Genomic DNA, 18966 nt, shown 5'->3' with positions numbered 1-18966 from the left:
TGAGAAGCTAAGGGAGACTGCTAAAAGAGATGAAATCGATGAGGCACATGTGTGGAAATGAAACCTCCCTTGAACAACTAATATATACTAGTAACTCCTTAAAAAGTAAACAAAATCTGTGCTCTTTCAAAGACATAAATTGAATATGAATAGCATGCAATAGATTTCTAAGAAAACATTCACAGACCAAAAATCTTGCATTTGGAATACACAAACATATTAAAAATCAGTTAGAAAAAAGCAGCTCATAAATGAGCATAATACATGAGCAAACACTTAAAGAAGTACAGATGGCAAAGCAGCACATAGGAAGGCGTTCAACATTATAGTCATTAAGGAAATGCAAATTCAGCCCATAGTGAGTTGCCAATTGAGTGCCGGGCTTAACAAAACCTTAGACAGGAGATGGAATTTAGAGCCTGCTGGAAGCCTGGGTTAGACCCATCACTGCAACTAACCACCCAGCCAACCAACAGCACATAAATGAATGAAACAAATCCTGCCTGAGTACTTACGCACAATAGGAATTCCCACATACCACTAGAAATGCAAAACGACACAGCTTCTTTGGCAAATACTCTGAAAGTTTCTGAAAGCATGGCTGCCTACATTCCATGCTTGCTCTAGGAGTCCCACCCATGGGGAGTGCTTACTGAGGTACACCAATGGGTTTTGTAAAAAATCTCATACTAGCCGGGCACCGGTGGCTCAGGCCTGTAATGCTAGCTTCTCAGGAGACTGAGATCTAAGGATCAAAGTTCAAAGCCAGCCTGGGCAGTAAAGTCCATGAGACTCTCCAATTAACCACCAGAAAACCAGAAGTAGCAATGTGGCTCAAGTGGTAGAGTGCTCGCCTTGAGCTGAAGAGTTCCGGGACAATGCCCAGGCCCTGAGTTCAAGGAGGAGGGAGGGAGGGAGAGAAAGAGAGAGAGAGAGAGAGAGAGAGAGAGAGAGAGAGAGAGAGAGAGAGAGAGAGAGAGAGAGAGAGAGAAACTTAGGGGGGAAAATATGCTACTAAATAATTCTTTTTGTGTATGTATGTGTAAGTTGTAGGGCTTGAACTCAGCTTGGGTGCTGTCCTTGAGCTACTTTGCCAAGGCTAGTGTCCTGTCACTTTGAGACACAAAACCACTTCTGGTTTTCTCCTCTTTAATATTTCTCTAAAAGATTTCAGGGGGAGGCTGAATGGCTATCAAGGCTTTGGGGCCTCCCTTCCTCTGCCCGGGTTCACGCCTGACTGCTGCAGCCGCCGCCAATGGCCCCTCACCTCGGTACACCTCCCCTGCAGAGGGGGTAGCTCCTGCATACTTGCGGGGGCTGCAGGTAGCCTGCCACTGCTGTGGCCTCCTCTACAGTGAGGCTGGCCAGTAGCCCAGGTCCACTCATCTCAGAACAGTAGGTCCTGCTTGCTTTGTTTCATTTTGTAAGTATTTTATCATGGAAAACTGAAATCCATTAAAGTAAATCCTGATAGGACAATCTCACCGGCCCAACCAGCCCCAGCCTTTGGTAACACACATGCACAGTAGGGGTTCACTGTCAAAAATATCCAAACCTACTAATTTTCATCCCATTCAAAATGTTGTTGGTTTTTTTGCCTGTCCTGGGTCTTGAACTCAGGGACTGGGCACTCTCCCTGAGCTTCTTTTGCTCAAATCTAGCACTCTATCACCTGAGCCACAGTGCCACTTCTGGCTTTTTCGGTTTATATGGTACCGAGAAATCGAACCCAAAGGCTTCATGCATGCTAGGCAAGCATTCTACCACTATGCCGCATTCCCAGCCCCAAACTATTAAACTTAATTCTGACCTAACTTCCCATATGCTAGATAAGCTAATCGGTATCCCCAGCACCCACCTGTGTCTGTTTGGACCACATTTTCCCTTGCTCTTCTTTTTTTTTGGCCGGTCCTGGGGCTTGAACTCAGAGCCTAGACGCTGTCCTTGTGCCTCTTTGTACTCAAGACTAGTACTCTACCACTTGAGCCACAACTCCACTTCTGGCTTTTTCTGAGTAGTTTATTGAAGAGTCTCATGGACTTTTCTGCCCAAGCTGGCTTCAAACCTCAGTCCTCAAATCTCAGCTTCCTGAGTAGCTAGGATTACAGGCGCGAGTAACGGCTCCCCTGGTTCTTTTTCAATAATAAATCAGCATTTATTTTTATTAATTTTTCTTTTTTTTTTCCGATCAGTCATGGGGCCTGAACTCTGGGCGTGGGTGCTGTCCCTCAGCTCTTCAGCTCAAGGAGAGCGCTCTACCATTTGAACCACAGCGCCACTTCTGGTTTTCTGAGTAGTTTATTAGAGATAAGAGTCTCATGGACTTTCCTGCCTGGGCTGGCTTTGAACCACGATCCTCAGATCTTAGCCTCCTGATTAGCTAGGATGACAGGCGTGAGTCACCAATGCCCGGCTCATTTTATTAACTTTTGAAATAAGAGTATCCCCAGGGAAAAGAAAGTCTCTGCTCTCTGCTTTTGCTTCTGAGTCTAGAAAGCTGCTGAGTGGACTCCTAAGGTTCAGAAGAAAGAGGAGCCTTGTTACACAGAGACCACCCACTGCCAGGCCAGCCGTTTGTGGGGACCAGCGCCAGCAGAGTCCAGGCTGAGGACGTCGGCAGCTGCGGGGGAGGGTGGCGGTGGGGTCGCAGGCCTTACCTCCTGTGCGGGGGGCAGTGCGCACTGCTGCACCACGTACTCCACCAGCACCTCGCCTCCGGGCTGCTCCAGGTAGCCGTGGTGGGCCATAGCACTGATCACTTGCACCACAGCCCGTTTCACCTGCCCAGAATGAACAGCGGGTCAGGAGGGCCACAGAGGGAGCGCACGACAGGGGCTTCACTCCTTTCCCCGCCTGGAGCTCGCTGCAGACACCTGTTCCTGTGCCCGTGCGCATGCCCACACCTGCCTCAGCCCTGGCTTCCTGCTCAGTCCCTTGGTTTCATGTAGCTTTCTTAGCTCTCGGGCAGCGGCACAGGCCTGCAGGGGGCTTCTTTCCCTCTTGTCCACTACAGACCCCTTCCCTCCTCCAGCCCTCTTAGAAGTCACCTCATCTTGCTGGTTTCCTTCTTCTGCCCACTTTAAGTCACTGACAGCAGCTCTGTTAAAAGGCCCACCCCAAACTGTCCTGTCCTCCAGCCACCAATCCTCCAGACACTATAATCACAACCCCTTGCTGCCAGATATGTGCCTGTCCACTGGTTGGTGTCCACCTGGCCTTAGGCTCTCGAACTGGTGTCTTTCTAGGCGGGATTCTCTCATGTGACAGCCAGAGGCTTCCTGGAGCGTTCCATAGCTCTGCTTCACACCCCAGATAATGGTCACCCAAGCATTACCCAGAGTTCTCAGCCTACAGGTCCATCCCCAGCCAGTAACACCCAATGACATAAACACACAGCCAGTCAAATATGATCACAGCCAGCCCTTCCACCAAGGACGCCTTCCACCAAGCTGGCCTCCCAGCCCAGCTTCAGCATATGTATGCTAGCTTCTGTCCCCACCTCCAGGATATTCCTTTTCCTGGGCATGCCTCTGCTCCTGGGATCACAGGTCAAATATAACTGCTCCAAATCTAGGTGTCAAAACCAGGTGGCTCACGCCTGCAATCCTAGCTACTCAGTAGGCTGAGATCTCAGGATCAAAGTTCAAAGTCAGCCCAGGTAGGAAAGTCCTTGAGACTCTCATATCCAATTAATCACCAAGAAAAGCCAGAAATAAAGCTGTGCCTCAAGTGGTAGGGTGCTAGCCTTGAGCTAAAAAGTTCAGGGACAGTGCCCAGGCCAAGTTCAAGCCCCACAACAGACCACCCCCACGCCCCTCCTCCCCAAAAAAGGAGACCTCTTAGTCCATTCCCTACTCATGTCTACCCCAGTGAAACATGATTCTTACGTGGCTATCTGGGAACAAGGGGATCTGTACTGGCAGCTGATTGTCCAACCTAAGCATGCATTTGCCCCCTTAAAACTAAGAGCTGTCACACAGTTCAGACACTTGTAACAAGCCTCCTGCAGAGCCTTACAGAGAGTGTGGAGAACCACCCTGAGTATGAGGGATCACGGGTAGCTTCTGGGTAAACACAATAAAGGCATAAGGTCCCAAGGAGTGGGCCAGTCACTCAAAGGCTTCAGCAACCTTAGACAGAGCCAGGCCACTGCTGCCTGGAACAAGCAAACCCTGTGAACATGGTGGTGCTCAGCTAGCCTGGGCCCTGAAGGACCCAGCTTTCCTAGACCTTGGCCTGGGATTCTGGGGGGAGGATTTAGTACAGCCTTGGGATACCCTACATAGTAAGAACAGCCACTGACATGGAGCCACACTACGTGGTGTCATAATGTGAGGCCTCGAGTCATGTGGCATGAGCCCCAGGGGGACTGGAAGCAGAGTACAGCCACGTGGGTGATCAGGCAGGTGTATCGGACAGGGCTCCAGGGAGCACTCAGGACTCCAAGGCTGAGGAGCAGCCTTGGTCAGAAATGCTTCTACGTGTTCTCACACATGGTGTGGGCAGGGCAGAGAGCATGTGCTTGGCATGGCCCCTATCCAAGCCCAAGGACAACGGCAGGTCTGATCTTCCTAGACTCCCCCTGGCTTTTTTTTGTTTTTGGTGGGATTTATTTTCTTTCTTTCTTTCTTTTTCTTTTTCTTTTTTTGAGCTGTCCCTGATATTTTTTTGCTCAAGGCTGGTGCTCTATTACTTTGAGCCACAGTTCCATTTCAGTTTTCTGGTGGTTAATTGGAGATAAGATTCTCACATATTTTCCTGCCCAGGTTGGCTTTGAACCACAGTCCTCAGATCTCAGCCTCCTGAGTAGCTAGGATTACAGGTGTGAGCCACCAGTGCCCAGCTTTCCCCAGCTTATTTTAACCGCAATGTTTTCCCTATAATAAACTACCACAAGTGTAACTGCTTCCTGGGTTTACAAAACACTGGTAAAGGGCTGAACCTGAGAGAAGTGCTGGGGACTCTGAGCCTGATAGACAGCGGCTGGAAGGTAGCTGTGCTCTGTGTCAAGGCATGGTGTGGAAAGGTGCTAGTCACACTGAGCATGTGCATACCCTGGGTTTGTGCCAGTGACTAGCGAGGTGAGGCTTTTTCAGTCCTGCCTGGCCACTCTCTTTGGACGCTCTCTCTAAGTCTGTTCTTGCTGAAGACTGGGCTGACTTGTCCAGCTTACCTTGCTGTTAGTGTCCAGAAGAGGAAGCTTCATGGAAGACAGGATGAAGGGTTTCTTAACTTCCATTTGAGCAGCTGTAAGAAATGACAAAGACAACTCAGTCTCCACTAAGAGAAGACCAGCCATTGCGTCCGCCTCCACTGAGGTCCGTGTCTCAAGAGATCCAGCCCTGCCTGGATTTCCATGTGGGAAGAAGATGGGGAATAAGCCCATGTCATCTAAAAAACAAATAATTTTCTGCCAAAATAACATTATTTTACCCAATTAAAAAGCTAAAAGTGGGGCTAGGAAGGTGGCTCAGTGGTAGAGTGCTTGCCTTGCATGCATGAGGCCCTGGATTCGATTCCTCAGAACCACATAAGCAGAAAAAAAAAGGCCGGAAGTGCTAGCCTTGAGCTGAAGAGCTGAGGGAGTGCCCAGGCCCAGAGTTCAGGCCCCACGACCGGACCACCAAAAAAAAAAAAAAAAAAAAAGTTAAAAGTGCCAGGTGCTGGTAGCTCATGCCTTAATCTAGTAGGCTAAGGATTGTGGTTTGAAGCTAGACTGGGGAGAAAAGTCCATGGGACTATTATCTCCAACTAAGCACTATAAAACTGGAAGTGGGAGCTGGGCGCCCGGTGGCTCACGCCTGTCATCCTAGCTACTCAGGAGGCTGAGTTCTGAGGATCGAGGTTCAAAGCCAGCCCAGGCAGGAAGTCCATGAGACTCTTATCTCCAATAAACCACAAGAAAACCAGAAGTGGCACTGTGACTCAAGGGGTAGAGCACTCACCTTGAGCTGAAGAGCACAGGGACAGCACCCAAGCCCAGAGTTCAAGCCCCATGACCGACAAAAAAAAAAAGAAAAGAAAAGAAGGGGCTGGGAAGGTGGCTCAGTGGTAGAGCATTTGCCTTGCATGCCTGAGGCCCTGGGTTTGATTCCTCAGCACCACATAAGCAAAAAGAAAAAAGCCGGAAGTGGCACTGTGGCTCAAGTGGTAGGGTGCAATTCTTGAGCTGAAGCACTGAGGGACAGAGCCCAGGCCCAGAGTTCAGGCCCCAGGACCGGACCCAAAAAAAAAAAGAAAAGAAAAGAAAAGAAATGTGTGCATTTCTTTTTTTTTTTTTTTGTCAGTTGTGGGTCTTGAACTCTGGGCCTGGGCTCTGTCCCTCAGTGCTTCTGCTCAAGAATTGCACCCTACCACTTGAGCCACAGTGCCACTTCCGGTTTTCTGGTGGTTAATTGGAGACAAGAGTCTAGCCAACTTCCCAGCCTGGGCTAGCTTTGAACCATGATCCTCAGATCTCAGCCTCCTGAGTAGCTCAGATTACAGGCGTGAGCCATCTGTGCCTGGCTTAATGTGTGCATTTCTTTTTTTTTTTTCCAGTCATGGGGCCTGAACTCTGGGTCTGGGCGCTATCCCTCAGCTCTTCAACTCAAGGCTAGCACTCTACCACTTGAGCCACAGAGCCACTTCTGGCTTTTTTTCTGCTTATGTGGTACTGAGGAATCAAACCCAGGGCCTCATGTATGCAAGGCAAGCACTCTACCACTGAGCCACTTTCCTAGCCCCAATGTGCGCATTTCTTGAAATGTAAAATCTTAAGAAGGAGTAAAAGAAATAGTATGCTAGATCCATCTTAGTGAGAGTTAAAGTGGCAGGCATAATGGATGTTGTTACAAAGTAACGACATTGAAAATCAAAAATTGAGATTGACTGATTATTAGTAATATCAAAAATATGAGGGGGCGACGGAGGGCTCACGCCTGTAATCCTAGCTCCTCAGGAGGCTGAGATCTGAGGATCACAGTTCAAAGCCAGCCTGGGCAGGAAACTCTGTGAGACTCTTATCTCCAATAAACCACCAGAAAATCGGAAGTGGTGCAGTGGCTCAAGTGGTAGAGAGTTAGCCTTGAGCTGAAGAGCTGAGGAACAGCACCCAGGCCCAGAGTTCAAGCCCCACAACCAACAAAACAAACAAACAAAAAAAGATGTTGGGGCCCAAGCACCAATTGCCCATACCTGTAATCCTACTCAGGAAGCTGAGATCTGAGGATCATAATTTGAAGCCAGCCTCCAAATAACTACCAAAAAAGAGATGGAAATGGAATTGCGGCTCAAGTGGCAGAGCACTGGTCTTGAGCATAAAAGATCAGGGGCACTGTCTAGGTCCTGAGTTCAAGCCATAGGACTAGCGCATGAGCGCACACACACACACCACCACCACCACCACCACAAATACTGGGAGCTGGGCAGTGGTAACACATGCTTGTAATGTGGCTCAGGGACAGCATTCTAGCTAAGTTCAGGTCCCAGTGCCTGCACACAAAGAAAGATGCTCTGTTAAGTGCTGTTCCTATGTTCCATATAACAGTCATGACTAATATTTATTCATAGTCTTCAATAAACCATGCATTTAAGTGTAGTCAACAAAAAGGAAATAGGTATAAATAGGTAATATTTATTTATTTGGTGCTGATACCTGGGCTTGATCTCAGGGCTTGAACTGAGGACCTCACATTCTCCCTCAGCTTTTTTTTTGATAATGGTTGGACTCTACCACTAAAACCATACTTCCAGTCCATTTTTTTTTCCAGTGATGGGGCTTGAACTCAGGGCCTGGGCATTGTCCCTGAACTTCTTTTGCTCAAGGCTAGCACTCTACCATTTGAGCCCCAGCACCACTTCCAGCTTTTTCTGTGTATGTGGGTACTGAGGAATCAAACCCAGGGCTTCACGCATCCTAGGGGAGCACTCTACCACTGAGCCACATTCCCAGCCCCCAGACCAGTTTTTCTTGCTTGTTAATTGGAGATACCCAGCTGCCTTAGAATCTCAGGCCACAGATCTCAACCTCATAGGTAGCTGGAATTACAAGTGGGAGCCACAGAGCCTGGCAAAATATGTGACTTTTGAGATTAAAGTTGGTCTTAAAATGTAAATAAAATATAAAATGCATTCTCAGAAAAAGGAGGAGGAGGAGGAGGAGGAGAACAACGAAATAGGCAGGCTGGGAATGTGGCTCAGTGGTAGAGTGCTTGCCTAGCATGCATGAAGCCATGGGTTTGATTCCTCAGTACCACATACATAGAAAAAGCTGGAAGTGGGGCTGGGAAGGTGGCTCAGTGGTAGAGCGCTTGCCTTGCATGCCTGAGGCCCTGGGTTCGAATCCCCAGCACCACATAAGCAAAAAGAAAAAAAGCCGGAAGTGGTGCTGTGGCTCAAGTGGTAGAGTGCTAGCCTTGAGCTGAAGAGCTGAGGGGCAGCGCCCAGGCCCAGAGTTCAGGCCCCATGACCGGACCCCAAAAAAAAAAAAAAAAAGAAAAAGCTGGAAGTAGGGGCTGGAAGGTGGCTCAGTGGTAGAGCGCTTGCCTTGCATGCATGAGGCCCTGGGTTCGATTCCTCAGCACCACATAAGCAAACAAAAAAAGCCGGAAGTGGCTCTGTGGCTCAAGTGGTAGAGCGCTAGTCTTGAGCTGAAAAGCTGAGGGACAGCGCCCAGGCCCAGAGTTCAAGCCCCATGACCGGACCCAAAAAAAAAAAAGAAAGAAAGTATATTGCTCCCCTCTGCTCCCTAAGTACCAGGAAGTCAGTTATCACTATGCATACAAAACAGACCTCATGCCAATGGTCGTAACCACAGAACGATACTCTGGTTTCTTCACGTACCTGTAGTCACCCAGTACTGAGCTAAATAAATGAGCTTCCAAGCCGGGCGCTGGTGGCTCACGCCTCTAATCCTAGCTACTCAGGAGGCTGAGATCTGAGGATCGCGGTTCAAAGCCAGCCCGGGCAGGAGAGACCGTGAGACTCCTATCTCCAATAAACCACCAGAAAACCGGAAGTGGCGCTGTAGCTCAAGTGGTAGAGCGCTCGCCTTGAGCTGAAGAGCTGAGGGACAGCGCCCAGGCCCAGAGTTCAAGCCCCACGGCCGACAAAAAAAAAATAAAATAAAAATAAATGAGCTTCCTAGCGGGAGCTCAGGCTTCAGAAGCTGGTGAACGCAGGACACAATGCTGCCCGCTTTCCTATCCTCTCTCCTTTCTCGGTTCTTCTCCCATTGTGCAACCACAACCCCTGGTTGTGGTTAACAACAGGCTCAAAGTGGTAAAGAGCTAGCCTTGAGCAAAAGAGCTCAGGGACAGTGCCCGGGCCCCGAGGTAAAGCCCCATGATGGCCCCCCTCCAAAAAATAAAAAATAAAAACAGGCATGAGCTTTGAGCAGGCGCCTCCCAGAAGAGCACAAAGGAGGACGTGAGGGACACAGGACCAGGCTCGGGAGGTCCCTTCATGAAAGCACAGGCTGAAGGTGTACCTCTGGCAAAAGGCCAGAGGACTTCTGCCCCAGCCCCGTGTCTCTGAAGGTTCAAAATAACCATAAAAAGTCCAAAGAAAAGAAGCCATGGTCATCTTGCCACACATGATGTTTAACATGTGGTATGTTTGGTTGGCAACCTTTTATTATTTATTACTTCTTCCAACGGATGAAGGCCAAGTACCTGCCAAGTCCTCTACAGAGCACTCAGCTCAGACATACAGCAAGGCACCTGCAGCCCTGCCCTTTGTAGCTTAGTCCTCATGAGAAAGGGATAAAAACAACTGGATGCACTGAGACAGGATAGGCCAAGAGATGAGAAAATCATACTACAAAGGGAAAGACTCAGAAGTTAAGCTCCACTCCTGTTATACCCCCTTTTACAAGGGAGTATTACTTTTTTAGGGGGGGGTCCAGTCGTGGGGACTCAACTCTGGGCCTGGGCACTGTCCCTCAGCAATTTTTTTTTTTTTATTTTTTATTCTTTTTTGGGTCCGGTCGTGGGGCCTGAACTCTGGGCCTGGGCACTGTCCCTCAGCTCTTTAGCTCAAGGCTAGTGCTCTACCACTTGAGCCACAGAGCCACTTCTGGCTTTTTTCTTTTTGCTTATGTGGTGCTGAGGAATCGAACCCAGGGCCTCAGGCATGCAAGGCAAGGGCTCTACCACTGAGCCACCTTCCCAGCCCGTGTCCCTCAGCTCTTCAGCTCAAGGCTAACACTCTACCACTTGAGCCACAGCGCCACTTCCGGCTTTTTTTTGTTTGCTTATGTGGTGCTGAGGAATCAAACCCAGGGCCTCATGCATGCAAGGCAAGCGCTCTACCTCTGAGCCACCTTCCCAGCCCCTATTTTTTTTTTTTTTTTTGCTAGTCCTACAGCTTGAACTCAGGGCCTTCACACTGTCCCTGAGCCTCTTTTGTCTTTTTTTTTTAATCTTTTTTTTTTTGGGGGGGGGGTCCGGTCGTGGGCCTGAACTCTGGGCCTGGGCGCTGTCCCTCAGCTCTTCAGCTCAAGGCTAGCACTCTACCACTTGAGCCACAGCACCACTTCTGGCTTTTTCCTTTTTGCTTCTGTGGTGCTGAGGAATGAACCCAGGGCCTCAGGCATGCAAGGCAAGCGCTCTACCACTGAGCCCCCTTCCCAGCCCGCCTCTTTTGCTCAAGGCTACTGCTACACCATTTCAGTCACAGTTTTACTTCTGGTTTTTTGTAGTTAACTGGAGATAAGCATATCTCAGACCATGCTATCCAGACTGGCTTCAAACCTCAATCCTTAGATCTCAACCTCCTGAGTGGCTAGTATTACAGTCGTAAGCCACTGGCACCTGACAAGAGGGACTATTCTACTCTCTTCCCCAGGACCAACATTGAAAAAACTTTGGCTAATCTAGTACGTAAATTTTAATCTGTTTTGTCATATATGTATGTCAAAATTATGTGTAAAGAGATCATTTAAGAATTGAAATCCGGGGCTGGGAAGGTGGCTCAGTGATAGAGTGCTTGCCTTTTATGCATGAGGCCCTGGGTTTGATTCCTCAGTACCACATAAGCAGAAAAAGCCGGAAGTTGTGCTGTGGCTCAAGTAGTAGAGTGTAGCCTTGAGCTGAAGAGCTGAAGGACAACGCCCAGGCCCAGAGTTCAAGCCCATGACCGAACTCCCCCTTACCAACCCCCCCCAAAAAAAAAAGAAAAGAAAGAAAAGAAAAGCATTGAAACGCTGGTTCCACCACATTTGTTTTAAAGGTGCCTACATAACTGGGCTCCCTAGCCAAGTGGGAAGCTTGGGAAGCCCCCGTGATACAGAACTCGGAAGCTGCAGTGCTAACGGTGGATGCCTTCCTCAGAGATCACTACATGTTTATCTTATTATTTTATCTTTTGCTGGTACTGGGACTTGAACTCAAGTTTTGCACTCTTGATTTTTTTTTTTCTTCACTAATCTGGCAATCTAGCACTTCAGCCAAACCTCCACTTCCTACTTTTTGCTGCTAAATTGGAGCTAAGAGTCTCACAGACTTTTCTGCCCAGACTAGTTCTGAACACCAATCCTCAGGATCTTAGGCTTCTGAGTAGCAAGGATTACAGGAATGAGCTACCAACACCTACCAATTGTATATTTATTAATATTTATTATGTAATAATATAATCTGTCTCTTTTTTTTTTTTGTCAGTTGTGGGGTTTGAACTCTGGGCCTGAGCAATGTCCCTGAGCTTTTCAGCTCAAGGCAAGCACTCTACCACTTAAGCCACAGCCCCACTTCCGGTTTTCTGGTGGTTAGTTAGAGATAAAAGAATCTCTCAGACTTTCCTGCCCAGGCTAGCTTTGAACCCTGATCCTTAGATCTCAGCCTCCTGAGTAGCTAGGATTAGAGGCGTGAGCCACTGGCGCCTGGCTGACGTGTCTGTTTTTAAAGGTACTGGATTAAGGAGTCTGTATTAAAGGAATTAGAAAGGAGGAACTTTCTCCTTCCTCTCAAAGAATCATAGCAGCTATGCACTTAACTTTTTTTTTTTTTTTTGGTCGGTCATGGGGCTTGAACTCTGCGCTGTCCCTCAGCTCTTCGATCCTCACATCTCAGCCTCCTGAGTAGCTAGGATTACAGACCTGAGCCACCAGCACCTGGCTTGCACTTAACCTTTTTTTTTTTTTTCATTTTATTCCTTCTTTTCCTCAAGGCATGAAGAAAATAAAGATGGAACTGTTGCTAGAATTTCTACCAATTTGCTATTAGGTGGCTTGGAACTTCTGAGTTTAAGAGGAGTTTCATGAGAAGGCTTGATTTTTTTGGGGGGGTGGGGGAGGTGTTAGTCATGGGACCTTAACTCAAGGCCTGGGCACTTTTTCGCTCAAGGGTAGTGCTCTGCCACTCTTAGCCACAGTGCTACATCTAGTTTTCTAGTAGTTAACTGGAGATAAGAGTCTTTTGGGACTTTCCTACCTGGGCTGGCCTCAAACCGAGATCCTCAGATCTCAGCCTCTTGGGTAGCTAGGATTATAGCCATGAGCCACCAGTACCTGGCTGAATTTTTTTCTATACATGAGCTATATTCCAAAATAAATAATTTTAAAACAAGCTGGGCACCATTGGCTCATGCTGGTAATCTTAGCTACTCAGAAGGCTGAGATCTGAGGATAATTCAAAGCTAGCCCAAACAGAAAAATCTTCAAGACTCAAAATTAACCAATACAAACTCAGAACTGAGCCAGGTAGCAGTGATTCATGCCTATCATCCTAGCTACTGAGGAGGCTGAGATCTGAGTAAGGAACATGATTTGAAGCTAGTCCAGACAAGAAAGTCTGTAACAACTATCTCCAATTAACCACTAAAACACCAGAAGTGGAGCTGTGGCTCAAGTGACAGAGCACCAGCCTTGAGCCAAAGTGCAGAGAGAGACTCAAGATCCTGAGTTCAAACTCTAGTAGATATACAAAAAAAAAAAAAAAAAAGAACAACAACAACCACCACATCATGAGAATTCAATTTCTAGTGCTATTGGGTAGAGTGCTACTGCCAGATGAGCCTCAGCAAGGAGCTCCACCTTGCTCAACCTCCTATTCTAACACCTTTCCTGTAAGAGGATATGAAACACAAAGACACATGGAAACAGGTGATCACCTTTTCCAGGCAGGAGGCTCATCAAGTAGCCTTATAGCAGAAAATTTAGGGTTGGGGTGTAGCTCAACAGCAGAACACTTGCCCAGCATGCACACGGCCAAGGGTTCAATTCCCAGAACCACAAAAATAAAAAAGGAGAATTTAAAGCTCAGTGCCTTTTCAAGTAAAAGATGACTAGTACCCATCCAACTTTCCTGGCCCAACCTCACCTAGGACACAGCTTGTGTAGGTGCATGCCCATAGGTATACTCACCAGCTGAGTTGATGACGTGCCTCAGGATCTGTAGGGTGCCCACACGGAGCCTCTCATTATTGGTGTCCAGCCTGGGCAGCAAAAAGGCCAGCAGGCGGTCAGGTGAGCAGCAGGCTACAGAGCAACACGCATGTCAGGCACTGCTCCTAATGGTCTCTGCTCCTTGCTCTATGCCTGTACTCAAGTTTGTCTGTCTTGATAATACTATACCTAGAGTTTCCCAGCACCAAGGAGGAGCAAAGACTCACTGTGGGGATTGTGGGAAGTTGTAACTCCCTGGCCAATCAGCTACACCTTGAGGCCTTCTTGGGGTGCTCATCTAAAGATGAGGGGTTGGAACTCAGGCAGACCTGGCACAGGTGGGTCAGTAATATATAGTGCACCTAGACTCAGACTCAGGACCTAGAAGGATGTGGGAGCCATTTTAGCTTCCCAAACTCATGGGAGCCCACAAGGAGTCTCTCAGTGTCCATACTGGCTCCAATCTGGTCTATAGTTGGATAATTACTTCAGTGCATGCACACACACTCTCTCTCTCTCTCTCTCTCTCTCTCTCTCTCTCTCTCTCTCTCTCTCTCTCTCTCTCTCTCTCTCTCTCTCTTCGCCTCCACAGGACCAAAGCAGGCCACACTATACTATAGGCCACTAGTCTGGACCTCTGACTGCTGCTAATGGCCACTTTCCAGCAACAACCTTGTCAGGTTCCTTCACCTTTGCAAATCAGTTAGACATGTTTTCCCCCTGACCACACCTAGGGCCAGGTGAACAGTCTCTTGGCCTCCCCGCCCTCCTGGGCCTGGGTGGATGATGATGCCACTGGCCTAAGACAGCTAGAAGGTCCTGTGTGTCTGCCTGACCTGCAGGCCCTGAGCAGGTGCAGCGGCCAGGGACGGGGCTGGCGGACCAGTGCTCTGCTGAGACCTCTGGCTCCAATGGTGGCACTGGCTGACAACACTATCTCTAGCTGTCAGGGACGCCACACTGATGGCCAGGATGAGGCAGTCATGTGCTGACCAGAAGCCAGAGTGAGAGGTGCAAAGGAGCAGGCCATGGAAGAAGGACAGAGGCTGAGCGGGGGAAGGACAGGATCAAGGCCAGCAAGTGCATGCCCGTGGTGACAGGCGCGTAGGGTTTCCGCTGAGGACAGACCCTGGCTGTGGTTCCTGAACCCTCAGACAGAGGTAGAAAGAGCCTTTTGTTTTTCTTTTTTTTTTGGTCAAGTCATTTTTTTCTCTCTCTGTACTGGTCCTAGGACTTGAGCTCAGGGAATGGGCACCAGTGCCTAATGAAAGAGCCCTTTCACCCACCTCCGAACATGTACAGCTATTACCTCCTACTACACAGAGGGTAAATGATCCCAGCATGTCCTCCAAGGCCCACATTGTGCACAGATCCTCCCCCACCACAGCTACTCACCCAGTACCGTGAAGCAGCGTAGAACTTCCTTTTGGCTGCTCATCACCAGGGGACTAGTGGACTCCACAGGCACACAAATCTGTTCCAGGAAGCAAGGCAGAGGTTATAGAGAGCACTCACTATAGAAAGCAATCACTACATTTTCAGGGATTGTTTGTGCTAGAAAGATGTGTCCGCTCTTGGTGCTGGGCTGAGGAGCTGAGCCCAGAGCTCTGGGAAGGTCACTTTCTAGCTCCTCCTCACCTGGGAGTAGGAATGCCCAGGCCCTAGCTACAGAATACATATGCTCATCAGCAGAAGGGCTTCTGGGCTTCTGGCCACGGGCAGCTAGGGAAAGGAAGGGACGGCACCTCAGGGACACATGGCAGGCCCTCAAGCCTCAGTGGAAAGCTCCATCTCTTCTATCAGCAGAAAGACAGACCCTAAGGGACATCTCATTAGAAAGGGAAGTCTCATACTACCATAGAATGCACTTCTAGTCATAGAGCCACCAGCTGAAGTCAGAACACTTATTGATTCCATTCGTTCAGAATATTTTTTTAAAGAAGAAGGAAAAGGAAGAAAGCGGGGTGCTGGTGGCTCATACGTATAATCCTAGCTGCTCAGGAGGCTGAGATCTGAAGATCATAATTCAAAGCCAGCCTGGGCGGGAAAATCCATGAGCCTCTTTTTTTTTTTTTTTTGGTCGGTCGTGGGGCTTGAACTCTGGGCCTGGGCGCTGTCCCTCAGCTCTTCAGCTCAAGGCCAGCGCTCTACCACTTGAGCTACAGCACCACTTCCGGTTTTCTGGTGGTTTATTGGAGATAGGAGTCTCACGGTCTCTCCTACCCGGGCTGGCTTTGAACCGCGATCCTCAGATCTCAGCCTCCTGAGTAGCTAGGATTACAGGCGTGAGCCACTAGCGCCCGGCTCCATGAGACTCTTGTCTCCAATAAACCACCAGAAAATTGGAAGTGGTGCTGTGGCTCAAGGGGTAGAGTGATCGCCTAAGCTGAAGAGCTGAGGGACAGCGCCCAGGCCCAGAGTTCAAGCCCCACCACCACAAAAGTGGCAAGGCAGGGTGGCACTTATGAAGGAGCTGGGCAGGGAACGGGCAGGGGTGGGAGTGCACACCACGTCCCACAAAGCAGCCTTGAGGGCCCACCACGGTGCTGCCCACCATCCTGCTCCTCTTCTCTCACCCACAAAGTCCCACGGGCCCTCAGCTGTACTGCTGGCTCACAGGTGCCTCCACACACTACATCTAGCAGTCCTCCTCTCAGAACGCTTCCCACAGTGAGCCTTCCAAACCCTGGGCCCTGCCCTCAGCCCTGGAACCCAGCTCCTCAGCTGGATACACCTAACTGCAGCCCCCAGGTCTCTCCCTCAGCCCTTTGGCTCAGACCCTCAGGGACCCAGAAAGGCCTGACCTCTCTGGACTACTGCCACACAGCAGTATGCTGCTGAGCATGCGCCACTCTCTCTGAGGCCTCTTGAGTCAGCCTCTAGCGCCACACTGGGCCTAGCAGGCCATCCAATCCTTCCACTTCCACGCGGGGCTCCATGTGACCTCTGTGGACCCTGCTGGGCTACACACTCGCCTCAGGGAAGCTCACTCCATGATCCTGTATGGCTGAACCTCCCAATCACCCTTCCCGCGCCCTTCATGAGGGAACCTCCTGAGGGGACCAGCTCTGCAGCACTTGATCTATCCATCCACCCCGCCTGCCTTCAACATGCAGCTACCTGAACATGCAGAGCCGCCAGAAGGGCATCGAGCTGAACCTCCAAGGTACGGCTGCCCACATTCACTGCTGCCTCCAGGATCTGGCCCAGGCTCTGCTCGACAGGGAGGAGAGGGCTTCAGTCCAGCTCCTACCTCTCAGGGTGACTGTGGGACCAACGACAGCATGCCGGCCACAAGGAGAGGCCCCGGAGGCCCAGACTCCTACCTGGGAGCTCAAATAAGGCTCTACCTTGACCTCCAGAATCCAAAGGATACAGAGGTAGAGAAATGCAGAGGGGCAACCCTCACCCCCCCTCCCAGTCCTACCTCAGGGCCACCCCATGGGCCCGACTTGGGGGTCCTCAGGTCCCTGGGCATACCTTGGACACTTGAAAAGTCTCTGCATGCTTCTTATAGAGGCTGAGGACTCCTGGGAGGAGCTTGGGAAGCTGCTCCTCCAGTTTCTCACTGGGCAGTAGGTGGCTCATGGGCCCAAGAGCTGCCACTACTGCAAGCCGAAGCTGAGGAGACAACCAGAGCTTTTCCATTTAGAGGAAACACAAAGGCACCAGTGGGTCCTGATGGTGCTAAGATATGAAGTGCTTAGATCCAGTAGCTAGAGGCTGGCTACAGGGTGGCCCGACAAAGGGCTGCACAGTGCTGGGGGCAGGTAGGAGGCGATGCTGCCCCAGGCCCCACAAGTTTCCAAGCAGAGGGGCAGCCAGGGAAGAACCACAATGACTGAGCCTCGGGACTACATGCTCTTGGGAACAGGACAAGCTCTAGAGCAGGCTGGCAGATATGGATAGGGCACCAGCAGCAGGCAGAGGCAGATGGCTTGGCCTGCTTTCCCCAACTGGGGACTACCTAGCAGAGCGGGGACCTCAAGAGCCCTTGCTGCCTGGGCCAGGCCTAGGGAAGGAGAGGGGTAGCTAGGTTAAGCCCAGGCTCCAGGTCTCTGTAGGGCCAGCACAGTACCTTAGCATCTCGGCTCTGCAGCCAGTGGTGGAAAAGGATGTCATAGGCGCTGAAGATGTCAGTGGCAAAGACGTCCTTCCTGACGGTAGGATCCGGGGCTTGGTCCAGGTTGGCCAAGTACTCCAGGGTGCTCTCGCTGAAGTGCTGGAGAGCTGAGATGGCCCAGTGAGTGGATGGAACCTGGGCCATGCCGGCTCCCTACTGCCCAGGGGCATCCCTGAACAACTGGGCAAGTGGAGACCCTAGGACCACACTAGGATGATCAAGATTCCCCAAATTTACGTTCTTCCAGGAAACTCAGCATGTGTCCTTGTGTGGAAACAGGGTAGCTGCAGATAGAACTTAGGACAGGTTGTACAGAGGAGGAGGGTCCTGAACACTATAGGACATTGCCTGAATGAAAAGGAGAAAAGGCTGGGATGGCGGTGCAGTGGTAGAGTGCTTGCCTAGCATGCATGTAGCCCTCAGTACCACATACATAGAAGTGCATGTGCCTCAAGTGGTAGAGCACTAGCCTTGAGCTGAAGCAGCTCAGGACAGTGCCCAGGCCCTGAGTTCAAGCCCCAGGACTAGCCAAAAAAGAAAGAAAGAAAGAAAGAAAGAAAGAAAGAAAGAAAGAAAGAAAGAAAGAAAGAAAGAAAGAAAGAAAGAAAGAAAGAAAGAAAGAAAGAAAGAAAGAAAGAAAGAGAGAGAGGAAGGGAGAGAGAGAGGAAGGGAGGGAGGGAGGGAGGAGGAAGGGAGGGAAGGAGGGAGAAAAAAGGGGTGAGGACAGCCATGTGCAACAGGGGCAGAGATCAGAGGATGCACTAAAGCAGAGGGACCCACAACCATCACTAGAGGTCTGGAGAGGCCAGGTGTAGTGGTTCATGCCTATAATCCCAGCTAGGCAGGAGGTATAGGTAAGTAGGAAGATTATGATGCAAGGCTGGCTTGGGCAAAAAGTGAGAACCTCTCTGAAAAAAAAAAATCCAAAAGCATAGTGGGAGAGTGGGTGTGGCTCAGGTGGTAAAGCAACTGCCTTGCAAGCATGAGGTGCAAGCCCCAATACCACCACCACCAAAAAAGAGTGTGTGTGAGAGAGTCAGTTAGAGACAGGAAATACATTTTCTTCTTCTGAGCCCCTCAAAAGGAATCAGCATCCTCTTCTGGACTTCTGGCCTCCTGAACTAAGACAGTGAAGCGTCTGCTACCAGCCTTTGTGGTTTCTTACAGCGGTCCCAGGAAGTTGAAGGTCAACGTTCCTGCATTACCTTCTACCCCCTCCTCTGCTGTGCAGATAAAACAAAGTAGCATCAGCCCACCCTCCCCCAGACAGGCTCCAGCCACACACTGTCCAAAAGGTTTTGTGTTCACCCCAGGCTGAGGTGTGGAGGAGCTGCAGGGAGCACAGAGCCAGGCAGCAGGCCCGACACCACCACCAGGACTGTCAGAGCAGGGCAACGTGGCTGGGGTGTGGAGCCTGAGACCACCACCAGCACAGTGGAGTCCTGGACGGTGGCCTCCTACACCAGGCTCTGCAGAGCCTATG

The 18966-nt window shown here is 50.0% G+C and overlaps 1 protein-coding gene across 7 annotated transcripts in view; it reads right to left on the bottom strand.

The window, feature by feature from the left end:
* The window catches only part of LOC138829613 (maestro heat-like repeat-containing protein family member 1), a 72140-nt gene that overhangs the window by 27358 nt on the left and 25816 nt on the right, over window positions 1-18966 (bottom strand). For 6 of the 7 annotated variants that reach the window (XM_070026035.1, XM_070026034.1, XM_070026038.1 and 3 more), the window contains 7 exons: window positions 17439-17590; window positions 16841-16981; window positions 16481-16573; window positions 14756-14834; window positions 13340-13453; window positions 5174-5247; window positions 2658-2780 (listed from right to left, as the gene is read on the bottom strand). In XM_070026035.1, coding sequence (XP_069882136.1) covers window positions 2658-2780; window positions 5174-5247; window positions 13340-13453; window positions 14756-14834; window positions 16481-16573; window positions 16841-16981; window positions 17439-17590 — 776 coding nt within the window. The remainder of the gene's footprint in view (window positions 1-2657; window positions 2781-5173; window positions 5248-13339; window positions 13454-14755; window positions 14835-16480; window positions 16574-16840; window positions 16982-17438; window positions 17591-18966) is intronic. The other variant, XM_070026039.1, reaches the window with a different exon arrangement.

Source organism: Dipodomys merriami, unplaced genomic scaffold, assembly GCF_024711535.1.
Source record: "Dipodomys merriami isolate MVZ:Mamm:240054 unplaced genomic scaffold, mDipMer1.0.p SCAF_174, whole genome shotgun sequence".
Classification (NCBI taxonomy): domain Eukaryota; kingdom Metazoa; phylum Chordata; class Mammalia; order Rodentia; family Heteromyidae; genus Dipodomys; species Dipodomys merriami.
This window is presented reverse-complemented; position numbering and strand designations above follow the sequence as displayed.